Genomic DNA, 16,302 nt, shown 5'->3' on the forward strand with positions numbered 1-16,302 from the left:
GAAGAACAACACACCATATAAGCATAAAATACTTTATAATTCATAATTTCAAAGCGGTGGGTACATAAAATATATATCACATAACTTTCCAATAACACTTCCTGCTATGTACTGAAGACCATATGACAGTTCGTATCTGTGTTGGGGGATACTGGATCTACAATCACTGTCTGTTTAAATGTTTTCTGTGACATTTTACAAACATTGTCTTCTCCACAATGTAAAACTTTACATTGACAATAAAACACTATGTTGTCATGTTTGATATCAACAGTACACAAGTTTGTTGTGCTGGTATCTGTAATCTTTCCTTTGGCTTCTTCTGTTAAACTTGAATCAGATTCTAAAATTCAAAATGACTTCTATTAATCAATCAAAATCAAAATTCTGTGACAATGTATTAACATTGAACATTGATATTGTGGAGGGAATTAACTGACATCATCAACTACTGTAATAAATCAAGCCCTTTCAGTTTTCAGGAAAATTTTATTTCAGCGCTTACACCACTGTTCAGGCTGTGGAAATACAATAAATTATTAATTTGTATACATACGGTTACTTTTGGATCAATGCAATTATTAATTGGGAGAGGTGTAACGCCTCTTATAACTTCTAACTCCATTTCATATTTCTACCATCGCTTGAACTAAAAGTTGAACTACTGCAACATTGACATTGTTAAATAAAAAAGGTTTGCTACTGGTTAATCATGATGTTTTTGATAACACTATAAACAAAAAAATTGTCATACTTTCTACTGTAATTAAAGATAAGCCCTGAGCAAACTGGGGAGCAATGGTCAATATTTATTGCAGTTTTAACAGTATATACAGTAACAAACCTGAATAGAGAATCCAGCTAGATGGTGCATCGTCTGTCAAATGAGATCCTTCTGGAAATCTAACTTCTAGACTAAAACTTAGCTTACCAGACAAAGAAAGCAATAGTTTACCCATATCTTCAATTTGACCTTTCACTTTTGTTACAGGTGTTACTGATTTTGAGTCCGTCTCATCTTTAGGGAAGATCACTGGAAGCTAATAAGAAGAAAAGAATCATAGACAGTATCATGATATTATAAAAAAGTTGTACGTCAAATCCATGACTCAACTTAAATGATAAACATAACTTTGTAACATTAGTTTTTGAGAACACATATTTTTATAATTAATGAAGAATATTACAGTAAAAACAGTGTTATAAACATATTTTCTTTGATTTGAACAACTAGCAAATGTGGCATATCCTCTCTAATTTAAAATGACCTTGACCATGGATCTCATGAATCACTATGTTCAGTTTTTTTTTCTCAGACTAAAGCTTAATATGTACAAAGTTAATTTATTTTAGTGGAAGGAGAGGGCAAATCAAAAGGCTCAGACATAAATTTTTACTTCAAGAAAAATGTGCAAAAATATACATCATATTCACTTGTGTTACTTAAACAATTTTTAAATAATGAATTTGTTTGATTATTAGTTGAACTAAATTGGTGTCTGTATATTTTCAATGTTTAATGTATAAACAAAATATTTAAAAAACAAATTTCTTAAGGTGGAGCAACTACCCTTCTTTTGGTTTTGACTACGGTTTGGTTACAGTTTACTGAAGGACATTTTGTTTCTAGATGTTATGGAATTTTTGGCCAGAGGGTAGTATACTGTAATGGCAAAGGTTATATCAACTAAAAAGTACTTACGTTTGTGACTGATTTAGTCTCTAAGTCTAGAACTCTGATTATGTGATTATTGGTATCAGCAATATAAACATTCTGTCCTGCTACACACAGTCCACCAGGCTCATTTAACGTACAATGTATAATGTCAGCTTCACCTTCAGGTCCAAGTATAGTTTTACATACATTGGACATAATATCTACAGACTTTATCTGAAATGTACAACAATCAAAATACAAGACAATAAAGGCATATCAAATGTCTTCTATAGACATCAGATCCACTTATTACATTTTTTTTCCAACAAACGGGGTAAAATGGTAAGAAAGGGTGTATTTTAACTTAACTAATCATTATGAACGTAATTATAATTGAATGTAAATATCATTTTGTTCTTCAGGTGTATCATGAGTATAGACAACATAGAATTAAATATCTGTCATTGTAAATTAAATATATTCACTACTATAAGTTACCATGATTGTAATTTTAAGAAGTGTCTTATCTCCATGAGGGTTGGAACAATAAGAACTTCAATTATACATAGAGGTTAACACTTATAATTAATGCTTTCTCCCCTGCATATATGCATTATGTTAACTCTGGGTATGGAAAATATATCACCATTCATTAAAGGCTGGTATACTGCCTTTGGCCATTTTTTCCCACTGTTTGGTAGGGTTGTTGTCTTTGACACATTCCCTGTTTCCACTGTGTTTTTAATGGATACTAATGTGTGAAAAAAGACAACACTGGTAGACACATTGAAAGAAATGTATCAAATTAACCTTATGATTATAGGAATCAGCTACTAATAATGGTCCACTATCATCTGTAACCATGGCAACTCCTAGAGGGTGTTGCAATTTACAATCATATCCTTTCCCATCTTGGTCTCCATAGGCAAATAGATTCTAAAATATAAACAGATGGTGAGTGACCTTTTATGAATAGACATTATCAACTGATTCTGTAACAACAGGTAAAAAATGTTAAAAGGTTCTATTGTCATTCTACAATATCAGAAAATTCATGTAAAGAATGTGCCAAACGTTCCACTGCATGTCAACAACATCTAAAAATATCATTAAATGTCAACAACATCTGAAGAAATCATTATAATGAGAATGGATATAGTGAATATTTCGAACAGACAACCCCACTCAGATGAAAAATGCCAGTTCAAGGCCATCCATGGCTCTTCAATAAATGACACTCACACCACAGGGCAAACTGCAGCTGTTCCTAAAACAACATTATACACAGGTACAGCAAAATTGTTGCCCCATGTATTCAAGCAACATAAAAGTAAACTGAAAGAGAAAATGAAGCGATACATACAGAGGTAAGGAATTCCTGACTTGGGACAGGCACAAAAAAACATGGTGGGCTTAAAGTACTTTGGCGAGACCACAACCCTCCCTCTTTTAAATCTGGCCACTGTGGAAAAATTTCATGCCTACAATGTCAGAAGATATAGCCAACAATGTCTGAAGATTCACTGCATGTCAACAATGTCAGAACATGCTAATGCATGCCACCAATGTCAGAAGATGTCATTATATGTCAACAATGTCAGAAGATATCACTAAATGTCAACAAGGTCAGAAGATATCATTGTATGTCAACAATGTCAATTGTTTTTGAAGTTGTCCTTTTATCAACAAGGTTACTTTCCTGTTCCTGCAATATACCTCCCTTTACCGAATCAATTTGTCGCCAAGGAATATTCTTGGATTCTTTTAAAGTATGTACCCCACTGGATAAAAAATCCAAAATTTTAGTGACTCAATTGTTTGAGCGTCTCAGCCTTTGTGAACAAACTAAACAAACCGAGGTATCATCGCATAGCCCAATGTCTCAGCTTTACAATGGTACCAAAATAAATGTGGTAAAATGAAAAAAATGTACTCCTACCCTGCCAAAAAATTGCTTAAATTGACATATTTTTCAATGTCAAAACCCCTAGAGTATTTATGCTTCAGTAAAAAATGGCTTATTTGGTATTTTCTGTTTAGTATTATCACAATTTATACTTTTGGGGTTCTATTGATGAATTTTGGCGATTTTTGTGGACAGAATTTACAAAAAAAAAAGCGAAAAATGGGATTTTTGATTTTTTGGTCAAAAGTCACATATATTTGACTCTACAAGTTATTGCTCCACTAAAACGTCTCAAATTTAGCATCATTCAAAAGATAATTTAATTTTCTACATAAATAAACCACGAAAAGCTAATTTTCAAGAAGGAATTATCTAAAAATGTTAAAAATATTACTCCTTTAAAAATAATGATAGCAAACAAAATCAAATCATGTAAAACCTGTGATATTTTAAACAAATATTATACAATTAACATGCTAAAATGCATGATAATCTGTTTTATTCTTAAATTTGCCTTTTTGTAATATTTTGTCGTTTTCAAGACAATAAAAGCATAATTTTGCCTGACAATGTGATTGATACAAGAAGATCTCCATAATAAATGCCAAGCAGACATTGTGTACAGTTCGTGTATGCTATAAATGATCATTTTCTTTCACAATGGGGCAGATTTTAGTGGGTAAGGGTACCATTCTTTTGCCCAAATGGCCTGAAATACGTTTAATTGTGCATAGCCTTGGCTCATTAGAAAGGTAAGATTCTACATAAATGTGTTTTGAATATACAAAAGCTTGTTTGAAGTAGGGCGCTTGAAAAACATTGCCCATTACAGGCGAATGGAAGAAAATATTAAAATCTGAAAATTCCCAATTTTATGAAAAACTCATTGTCAGCTTTAAACTGAAAATAAATCGCCTGAAATGAGGAAATATGTTGGATACATCAATAATTAAAAAAACAGTACCCAACATGTCTTTTTTACATCGATTATGTGCTAAAAATTAACATTTTGGTTCATACTTAGGTATTCTTTTCATGGGTGTGGTTGCAATTTTTCACCCATTTGGACTTGGAAAAGTTCAAATATTTATTACTTGGGCTCATTACAAAGCTAAGACACTATATAATTGTATTTGAAGTACGGTATTTTAAAGAAATTGCCAATCATAGGTGAAATTGAAGAAAATATGAAATTTCGAAAATTACTCTTTTTATGAAAGAGTAATCAAGGGAACCAAGGTTATAGCTGTTATCAAATGAATGTAATCAGTATAAAAAATAGCCAAAAAATACAAAAATGCTTCAGTTTATTTTTTGGGGACAAAGATATTCGTAAATGGGAGGTATAAGGGTACCTGAAAATCATATTTCGGTTGATGAGTGGGGAGGGGTGCATGGGGGGATAACTCAGCCCACGCACTATAAGTATGTAATTACAATGTCCTTCAGAAAATGAAAATTAGTATACATTTCACAGAAAAAAATTGTTTTGAATCTTAGATTTGCAATCTATACATGCAAGGAGTCAGGACATGAAGTATCTTTTTTCCACAGAGTTATTTGCTCACCATAGGATCAAATTCTCCTCCAACTACAGCTTTTACTCCACCATCCTTCAATAAAACTTTCCTAATAGAAGAACTCTCACTGTCAGCAACAAATATCAGACCCAGGTAATAAGACAGGGTTAAACCTGAGGGTTGAGCGAACCCAGCTTTTATAGGGTAACTGTTGTTCCTATTTTCTTCCTGTCCACTGCCAGAAAATCTGAAACAGGTTCCTTCTTTATGGTGACTGAAATTGAAAAGAAAAAACAAGAGGCTCCCAGGAGCTGAAGTGCTCTCCTGATTACATTTTTGCCTTTCAAGGGCAATAACTCTAACAAGGAGTTGTTCCACAACTTAAACTCAAGAAGACTTTGGTAGGATCATTTCATCATTTAAAAGTTTCTTTCTAGTTATTATAGTTTTCAAGATAATAGCTGAATACTGCTAAAACATTATTTTTTGCCTTTTAAGGGCAACTACTCTAGCAAGGAGTCGGCTCACATGTCTGATCCCGGCAGACTTTTGTAGGCCTTATCATAAGGATCATTTTAGCAACTGAAAGTTTCTTTCTATCTATCACAGTCTTCATGATGTTGGCTGAAAATTTAAAAAAATGTCATTTTTCATGGTCCAATGGCAAAAACTCTAACAAGGAATTGTCCAACAACTTCGATCTATGCAAACTTTTGTAAGCCTTATCATAAGGATCATTTAGGTAATTGAAAGAATTTCATTGAATCCAACAGTTTTGGAGATATATGAGAAAAACTTTGTTCCATTTTTAGTAACAGTGGCCATGTTTTCTGGTGAATCAAAAATCCATACATCATATCTATGCAGAAAACCCTAAGGAATATTGATACCAAGTTTGGTTCTAATTGATCAGGTAGTTTCAGAGGAGAAGTTATAACATTAAAAATAGCAAAAAACATAAAAAAAGGGCAATAACCCCAACAAGGCTTAATAGATGATAATGACTATTTGACTACAGATACATCTCATCATGCTAGTCAGAATTTGGCTAAACCAAACCGTTTTGGAGATATAAGTGAAAAACTTTTGTCTAAAGTTCTATTTTCAGTAATGTCAGCAATGTTTCTCAAGGGATCAAAATCTCCACATCAGATCTACACAGAATTTACCAAGTTTGATTGAAATTGGTCAAGTAGTTTTAGTAGAGAATATTTTAAGTAATAATGTTAAAAATAGCAGAAAAACATCAAAAATGGCAAAAACTACAACATGGTTTAATGAATTTACATGAAAATTTGAACACAAATACATTTTTGTAGATCTCATAAAGCTGAACACTTTTACCGCCATGTCAGAATTTTGCTAAAGTTAATGGTTTTGGAGATATATGGAAAAACCTTCTGTCTGACCCCTATGTTCTGTTTTTAGTACCAGTAACAGTGGCCATGTTTTATGACAGATCAAAAATCCCCACACCTGTGCTATGCAAAATACCCTAAGGAACACTTACCAAGTCTGGCTGTAACTTTGTCAAGTAGTTTCAGAGGAGAAAAGTTTTGAAAATTTGTTTACGACAGACAACAGACCACAAGTGATGGCAATAGGTCACATGGCCTTTGGCCTGGTGAACTAAAAAGATAAATTTCCATGTCACACTTTGTAAAACTACAAACATAGAGCAACCTTTCAATGATACATTCAAACTGGTAAAAGTTAGAAGTAGATATTTTTGCTTCTCTTAATTTAAAAGGTATATAAACATGCATATCTTTACTGATACTATCAGTGACTTTAAGGGATCATTGAAGTGCTCATACATGTCTAAAAACCTGTAAATGTTTTTTCTAATTTTCTAATTACCTCCTTTTCAGCCAGTTGCCATCTTGTATAAAATAGACCCAGATCTGATGGGTACCAGCCATTGCTATAAAGAGCAAGTTCTCTTCATTGCTTCCTTTAAAGTAGTCAAATAATCTTTAAAATATATTTTGAAATTGTAAAATTTTGAATTTTTTTTTTCAAATTAAATAAAGTCAATATAAGTTAGGCATAGGCTTTCATTATAGCCACTGAACTAACTCTCTAGTTTCAACATTGTTAAACATCAAGGGGTTGTTCTGTTAATAGCCATTTCAGTCCCGAAAATAAACTTAATCGAAATAGTATAATTTTGCATAATACTAAGGATGATGTGTGCTTATTTTGCCAGCAAAACCTTTTTATCAGTTCATCCATTCATAACATGGAAACCTTAGTTCAAGATGGAACCAAAATGTGTAAACTTTGCCAAATTGATGAAAAACACTTTATTTCATTATATTTTTCTTCACAGTAGATTTTGGCAACATGCCTTCACAACCTAAACATTCCAACCAGTAAAGGCTATTGCATCATGACCACTTTTGACAAAATATTTAGTTTGTTGAAGCAAGTGGCAAATATTGATAATTGAAAATCACATGTAAATATCCCATAGTTGTAAGACACCTGAATGTTGTAACAGCTCATAAATCTTTTTGTCTCTGTTTTTGTCCCTTTAGAACATAAAAATATATCAAGAAGTCTTTTCTGGTTAAAATTTTCACTATCGATATATAACTGGGTCAGAAACTTGAATAAACTAATATTATACGCCTTTCAAGAATCAAAATGTTCAAATACATGTATCACAAATTAAAAAAAAAATGCATTACTGAAACATATTAAAGAAAAAACCAGTTGTGAACAGAACCTTGAGATTTGCCAAGTACCACATCCCAAGGAGAAGATAACTCTTGCTCAATGCCTTGTTTTCCACCTTCTTTATCTTGACCTTGCACTCCAGTGCCAACCGAAGTCCTCACTCTTTTTCTCCCCAAATCAATCTACAACAAAACCCAAAACTACCCATTAATTCTGATGGAGAAGTAAAATATCATAAATATTTTCTTGCACTCCACCAAAAAGAGATGTGGAAATGACATTGATCTAAGAAAAAATGATACAAAGATTTATTTAATCCTTGTTTTGACCCTTTTAAGCACTTAAGTCCTCAGCAATTCATGGTCACAACCTTCTTTTAATAGAATGGAGACTAGTGATACAATTTCGTACATATCTATTCACTTATGCTCATGTTACTGTCTGGAAATTAATTTTAAATGGATGTCAAGTACCTTACCATTACACAACAGCAATTATTTTGAAGTCATACCAAATAATCATATAATCTACCAATTCCAAATAATGGAGAACACATATTAAAAGTAATATTCTACAATCCTTTTCACAAAAAATCATAAGAGTAAAATTAGTCGCATGTTATGACGACACAATACTACGATCTATTATGACATCATAACTTATGACTAATTTTAAACTTACTTTTTGGACAGCTGATGCTATAGGATGTTATCATTGTGAAAACAAACCTCCCTGACAGCATGATTATCTGTGTCAGCAACATATATGATATCTCCTTTTATAGCAACTCCTTGTGGTGAGTTAAATCTGGCTTCAGTAAAACTTCCATCTCTGAATCCACTTTCCTTACCTCCTACACAATGCTGAAATGAAAAACAATGGAGAATTTATTTGGGACACAATTCAATTGCTCACAACAGGTTCAATGCTAATTAGATAGTGAATATAACAAAGAAGTGCACCAAAAGCCCACATGATATGCCTGTCCTCTTTAAGCTCATCTTTGCATTTAAAATAAATATGATGAACTTATTGTGACTGAAAACACTGCTCAATTAGACCACACCTATAAAAAAACATGTGCCCATAATATCCATCAATCCAAATATATGATTTATAAGGTATGGATCTGACATGCTAGACCAACAGGGAATTCAACACATTTTTTATGGTATCAATGAAAATTTGATTGGGAGCTTACTCACATCAATAGAAACTAAGTTCACCAAAGTGTCATGAAAATTGGTTAAAGCTATTTTAAATTATTGTGCAAAGTGTGAATGATGGATGATTGGTTGAACAGATGGATGGATAACAATATACAATGAGACATGTACATCCCATCTAGAAAAATGGGCATATAAAAACCCAAAGTAAGAATATTTATGATACTTCTGAGCGGCAGAAAATTTAACAATTTCCGTAGTAAAAAGTCTAACTAGTATAGACATAAATAATTTAACTAGGAAAGACAGAAACAATTATCCTACATACCTTTTAAAACATCTCTTTAAGTTTTGTCAGACATAAAAAAAAGATCTATAAATAAAAAGATCAAGATTCTCTACCTGTACAACACCATTCGAAGATAACAGGAGAATTCTGTGATGTCCTGAATCAGACACAGCTAAGGTATGCCTATCAATTGATACATCTATCTTCCCAGGAAACTGAAGAGAAGTCTCATTTACTTTATCTTTCTCCAAAGCTAATGTGATTGAAAATGGTGTAACCTTTTCCTTGTAGTAATCTAAAGCTACCTCAATGAATTCTAATAAGTTTTTTCTGTGACCTTCACCAACATAAGTTTGAAGAAACTGTCCGTCTGGTCCAACAACAATAAATGTTGGCCAACATTGGACCTGTAATTTATTCCATAGTAGAGCTTCATGGTCATTTACAACTGGGTGATGGATATGGTAACGCAATATTGCACTTAAGATGTTTGCTGACACCTTTTCGTTCTCAAATTTTGCTGAATGAACACCAATAACAACAACCCCATCTTGCAGAGAGTATTTACTTTCTACAGCTTCTAGATCTGGTAAAACATGTAAACAATTGATACAGCAGTATGTGAAGAAATCAAGAATGACAATATTCCCTTTCAAATGATCTCGCAGTGATAATGGTGAGGAAGTGTTGAACCAAGGTAAATCTGAAATGATATAAAATACCAATTAAATTTCTGGCAATGCTAATGGTCAGGCATTGCTGCTCCATGGTTTCTGAAATTATAAAAAATACCACTTAACTTTCTGGTGACCACATGTATCAAGTAATAACTTCAAAGAATATGATTATCTTGATCGATATTTCTATATTTAGTGCATTCTATGTAAAATTACCTTGTATATAAAGACCACCTGTCTTATGTAACCATGATTTAGCTCTCCCTTTGGAAAACCACTTAAAATATGTTTGACTATTTTGACTTTCCCCAAGTGTACAATGTAACATGATCATGTGGTTCAATCAGTAAGGTGAGGGGGTTCCCAATTTTCATCTTGAGATGCACTTATCATATAAAAACAACCTAGGATTTATATAGCTTTTAGTTTCATATTCCAACTAGTAGAAAATTTAATTGTGGAGTATCATTCTGTGAGTTACATATACAAATGTACACTGTATGTGTACTGTTACATGTATTCATATTGATTACACTTTTTAAAATTGTATATAAAAATTTTGTCCAAGGATTAGAAAGAAAACACATTACTCTTATGACACAAAATTATAAAGGAGAACTCAATTAAGTGAAGATAAGTCATCATGGGGATAAATCTTTACCAGCTAGACAAACAATTGCAGGATTCACAATAGAGATACAGTGCACCTGGCACATTTGTACTATGTTCAGTAGAAAACTGTAAGCTTTACACTAGGGGATACTCACTGTCACCTCCATTAAACCTTATATAAAACCCTGAAAGTCATTCAGAAGAAAAATATGAGGTGCAAAATGGCATCATGTGATTAAACATTTATGCAAGTTTCATCCACTTTGGAGGATTTCCAGATTATCATTGAGACAGATAGATGTACTGCATGTTTATCATTTACTTCCTGCGGGGTATAACTAATCTTACTCTACGGTTAATTCATGAAAAATATACAGATAAATGAATTGAACTTAAAGAAATACCTTTCCCAAAATCTGGAATTGTATATTTCAACTTTGTTTCTACAGAATTTAAATGTTTTTTAATTCTTTCATTTCTTTGCAGGTTTTCTCTTTTGATGTTTAATAAGTCTTCATCCAGCTCTGAACATATCATTAACACATCCATAAGGTCTGCCATCACTATCAGTAACTGTCAGAGTCTGAAATACATTTTGATATTGTCCTCTTCTAATCTCAACTTTTAGGGCATGGTATATTGTAGTTCATGGAATAAATTGCAGACATTATAATAAAAAAATGTCCATTTGTCTGTATATTGTACATGAAAGTTTTAATTCACAGGTCGATATTTGTCCATGGATGTTGAACAAGCACAGTGTTTCAAAAACATACACTAAAGTAGTCAAGAATGGGCTCACCACAATTCAAAATAATAGAGAAGAAAGGATTGACATCATGGTTGGGGATTTTGCAAATAAGAAATGCAACATAATGTTTTCAGAACTAAGTATACATATTATTAATATATATGTAGCTTTAATATTTTCCTTCTTCAGCAATTAATATATATATAATTTTACTTGTAGAATTTTTCGTGTACACATGAATGAAAACTACTCACATAAGTAACAAAAGTAAACTAGTATTTAATTGTGTTGGACACCAACACAGATGTTCCTCAAATGTTCCCGTTGTCCCAGGAGCTCTTAAAAATCAGTCTATGATTTTTTAGTATTTAAAATTTTTTTTAAAATTTTTGATTGGCAATCATATTGGAATGGTGGCCAATCTAAAAAAAATTCAATATAGCTGACTGGAAGCATTTGTGGTTACCTATTTTTGAAACAAATATCTAGTCTCTCTGTTTTATGATTTTTTCCGTCTTCAAACAATACACATTTTGAAATGGGGACCATATTCGAAAATTCAGATAGTGAATGCATATGGTGACCTATTTTTGTGGCAAGTTTGGTTTCAATCCTTTCAGCTTTCTGGAGAAGATGCAGACCCCCTTACGTCAAAATTTGCTGCATTTTCCTTATGCAAATTAGTCATCATACAAACACTTGCCACAACATTGCTGCAATTATTTGCAATAATGATGTGGCAACTTGTTTACAACAAATGTCCCTGCTACTGTTTTAAGGAAAGTTGCAGGAAAATATAATTTTATATATTAATTACTTTGTTTATGTGTAAAAACACATCTGTTTATATATTTACACACCATGTAACTTACACATAACTGAAGCTGAGTTGAGAGGGTTCCTAATGATTATAAAACAGTTCTTATTTGATACACTAGTACATCAGACTTATACATGTTCATGTGCATTGAATAACATGATTTTTCTAGGGTGAAATGTTCAAGAAAACAGTTTTGAATTATTTTAACATACATGTACAAATTAAATTCTAAATGTGCTTTAAATATTCTTAGATATATTGTTATTCACAAGTTGGTTACTAGTTGCTGAACTGCACATCCTATTACAACAAAAATGCTAAATGCACTTTTATCTGTCAATTCAAATTTACAAAAATTTCAGCTTCAAAAAAAAAAAAATGGAATAAAAGAGTATTCAAATTTTATCTACATATATATACCAGTACATTTTAATGCTTTCAAGTCTTGTGAGATATTCACTTACTTGATTTTAGCATTTTTATAATGTCAATATTCAAAGAATCTGAGGCTTCTATTTGAAATACTGGTATGTACAACTTAAAAAGAACCAGTAAAAGAGAGTTTAAGAACATCTGTATCAGCAATTTGGATGAGTTCTTTTCTTTATAACATCTTTTCTACACTAACTAGTTTCCTGTAACATTGCTGCTAAGTTGAAACTACTTGCAACAGTTTCCTCGCAATAAAATTGCAAGACCTGTTTGCACGATTCTGCAACATTTCGGCAAACACATTTGTTTGTCACAGAGTTGCTACCACTATGCAGCAACATTGTGGCAACATTTACTGTAAGTGGGGACAAAAGTATACAGGAAAGAAGAATTATAAAATTTAGAACAAAAACAATATGTTCCCCTACTATGTTTGGGAAATATAAACATAGAATGACCAAACCCCCAGTACGATCTAACGAATAGTACATGTAATAAATCAGTAGATCTTGAGATAGGTTAATGAAAATGCAAAATGCAATGAAGCATACACACAAAAAATTATAACTATGTAGAGAAAGGATAACAACTTAACAAGTCTAAATTTAAAAAAAGGAAAATATGAAACAAAATGAAATATTTATTAAACTGAATGCGAGTCAAGTCGCCCACTCCTAATTAAGACAAGTCGCCCACTTAATAAAGACAAGTTGCCCCCTCATTAATGATAAGTCGCCCAAACAAAATATAAATGCATTTTATGTAACAATAAGTAATTTAAACTTATTATTTTCGCATGATTTGGATAAAATGATTTATTGTGTCCTTATTTTCCAAATGTTTCCTTGTATTGGAATGTTGATAAATAGTTAATAATTTTTTTGTTTATGTATATCTATAAATTGATTAATAGTTAAATTGTTTGACAAAAATTGTATATTCTGACAGACTTTTTCACTTGATTTGAACATACCACTCCTGTTTGGAACTTTCGATTTTGCACTTTTGATAGTTACCGCTGATTAATTAATTAATTGAATTTAATAAACAAATTAAACCCACTATGTTAATGAGGTAATTAAGCTTGATTTACAGGTATTGCCTTGGCAAACATGTCATTTTTTAATTAGCTTGGATAATTTAAAATGATTAAGAAGGATACAAGGTGAGTTTTGTTCGGTAGATCAGCTTTGGATATTCAATGGAACAGTGTCACAGCCCAAAATTTGCATAAATACTCAAGATTTGTCATTTTCGATCATTCAACCAACAATGGCTGAACTTACTCCTTGCTCAGTCTGCGACGATGACCATCGACCACGTCAAGAAGTACTAACATGTATTACTTGTAGAAGAAAGCAGCACAGTACTAGTGGCACAGGTAGTCACAACTCGCCAGTGACAGATTTTTTTCATCAACAAATAAAAGCAATTTATATTACACTGTCATACGTCTGTGCATTCAATTTTTGCATTGTAAGACTTAACTCTATGTTTATGTTTTATTTTGTCAGGTACTTCAACAGATCTTGGATTTGCTGCCATTACCACCAGTTGCCGAGAGAGTAGTTGCCGACTTTGAAGACGGGTTATGGCGTGCAGTGAACTCCGTTTTTCCAGTCATCGACGTACATGGATATGCTTTCCACTGGGGACAGGCCGTATGGTTTCAGGTATGTTAAATATATACTGGATAAATTAAAATGAAGTATTATTTCAAAATTTGTATTTGCATATCAATAACACTTTTATAATCATTAGCTTGTTTATAAATATATACATTTTAATGAATAATGTCATGCTAAAAAATATTAAGAAAAATTCATATGCATGATTTTTCAACTATTCAAATTATTCTTAAACTGAATTAAGTAATTCTGGAATATTTTTTTTCAAAAAGAAATGCTGTATTTAATGACGTATTTTAATTAATCCTATTATTTTCGTAGGTTGAGTACTCACAGAAAGACAGTACCCATCATTTTATCAGGAAGGTTCTTGCTCTCCTGTTCCTACCTGCTGAATAGATACCAACGACATTTACAGCTCTTCAAGACAGCGTCCACCGAGAAGATCACCAGCCTTATGACCTACATCAACAACACCTAGATGACCAACGACCTATGGACACTAGCAACGTGGACCGTGTACCACCAGTCAGTGAGGACAAACAATGACGTTGAGGGCTGGCACCACCGTATCAACAGAAAGGCAAAGAAAGCAAATATACCGTTTTATGTGTTAGTCAACCTACTCTACAAGGAAGCCAGCCTACTACCAACCCAGCTGAAGATGGTGACCAAGGCGAAACTCCGACACTACCAGAGGAAGATGATGACAATTCTACAGCACAGAATCTTAACCTTGTGGGACAAATACGGTGATGACCAGATCAGCCCCAACCAACTCCTGAAGAAGTGTGGAAAGATCTACGGCGGCCAGTGAAGACTTAGACTAATTGTTTATATACATGTTTTGTATGTCTTTGTTGTTGTAAAGTATTTTTTAATTATTTGCCATTAAATAATATATCTCCTAAATTAAAATGTATTTAAACTTGAATACGAATTTCTCTTCATTTTGCCTTATCAAGAACAGATCGGCACAAACGAAATTGCCGTCAACCACTGTAGATAAGAATTACAATGAAGCATATGAACATGATTACACATGACATTATAACACGATACAATCTAGGGCAATTTCATAAAATAACCACAAAATGATGTGAAAATTAGAGATCTATAGACTTGAAATTATGTTTTCATATGCGTAAATATTCCTTCATTTCATATTTTAAGTTAACTTTTTAAACCAATAAGATAACATAACTTGAAGTTAGATAATGGGCTAGTTGTCTTGTGGGAGTGGCCAAATTGTCTCGGGGGCGACTTGACTTGTTACCATCAAACTATATTCACAAAAATCAGTTTTTCCACATGTACCAATGTCTAAAGCTCAATATCTCCCAATACATGGATACTGGGAGTATATATTAAAGGTCCCTAATGGGTAAAAAGATCACTCTATGAAGGAACATTTTCCCAGTACAAGAATAATAACTAAATTGAAGATTTGTTTCAACCTGTTACTTGCCAGAAAAAATAAGTATGTTGGTCAGAGAGTATCAATGACACTCCAAAGTTCTTGCCATTTTCATGACAGGAGCAATCCTTGCCAATCTGCTCACAAAAATTTTATTCCTCAATGAAAATCATTGTATTATTGCCCTTTTCTGAGAGCAAAATATCAGCAACCTGTTAGTCTTTTTTGTTTAAACAATCGAGGATGAAAAATCAGTTGGCAAATATAACTTGCTGACGAGAACTAATCCTTGACCAGTATAATTCCTGTATACTCCCACTTCTGTTGATAATTTACACTTACCACATTAAATTTAAGGACTTTCTTCTATCAAAATCACAGGTAGATCTGTGATTTTTACCTGTGATTAAAAACTTTGACAGTACTTCCTGGAAATAAAATGTAAATAAAAAACAAAATAAAGTTTGTATCACCATGAAGAGCAATTCAGTGAAAATTATGTGCATGGCATTTTACAAGTGGGTTTAGCTTAGTCTTAATAAAGTTTGTAAACGTTACCGCTCTTCTCACAATCAAGAATTTGTTGTGTTAGAGGATATCAAAATTTGGGGAGTGGAACAACGATTCATCACCAATAGGTTCGTTCGCTTCTTTTCAGTAAATTCATTCTGGTCACACATTCACACATCTCCAACCAATGCCTATTGAAAGCAAATTTTAATTTTCCCTTTTTAGATGCTCTGAT

General features: G+C 32.5%; 1 protein-coding gene across 4 annotated transcripts; it reads right to left on the bottom strand.

Moving 5' to 3' along the window:
* Positions 1 to 18: 18 nt before the first annotated feature.
* LOC148622686 (NHL repeat-containing protein 2-like) lies at positions 19 to 16,202 on the bottom strand. 4 transcript variants are annotated; one of them, XM_088572743.1, is made up of 12 exons: positions 16,116 to 16,183; positions 15,900 to 15,985; positions 10,914 to 11,092; positions 9,334 to 9,923; positions 8,494 to 8,628; positions 7,815 to 7,947; positions 6,944 to 7,037; positions 5,132 to 5,357; positions 2,468 to 2,593; positions 1,703 to 1,891; positions 845 to 1,040; positions 19 to 343 (listed from the first exon to the last, which is right to left on the bottom strand). In XM_088572743.1, the coding sequence occupies exons 3-12, from the start codon at positions 11,068 to 11,070 to the stop codon at positions 105 to 107; spliced, it is 2,085 nt and encodes a 694-aa protein (XP_088428869.1). In that variant the 5' UTR covers positions 11,071 to 11,092; positions 15,900 to 15,985; positions 16,116 to 16,183; the 3' UTR covers positions 19 to 104. The 4 variants fall into 4 exon arrangements, with proteins under 4 accessions (XP_088428869.1, XP_088428871.1, XP_088428870.1 ...); XM_088572745.1 differs by lacking the exon at positions 15,900 to 15,985 and having other exon boundaries at positions 16,116 to 16,202; XM_088572744.1 differs by lacking the exons at positions 15,900 to 15,985; positions 16,116 to 16,183 and adding an exon at positions 14,001 to 14,138.
* Between the last annotated feature and the right edge of the window lie 100 nt (positions 16,203 to 16,302).

Source organism: Perna viridis, chromosome 3, assembly GCF_037379345.1.
Source record: "Perna viridis isolate PV_CMFRI_1.1 ecotype Kerala chromosome 3, ASM3737934v1, whole genome shotgun sequence".
Classification (NCBI taxonomy): domain Eukaryota; kingdom Metazoa; phylum Mollusca; class Bivalvia; order Mytilida; family Mytilidae; genus Perna; species Perna viridis.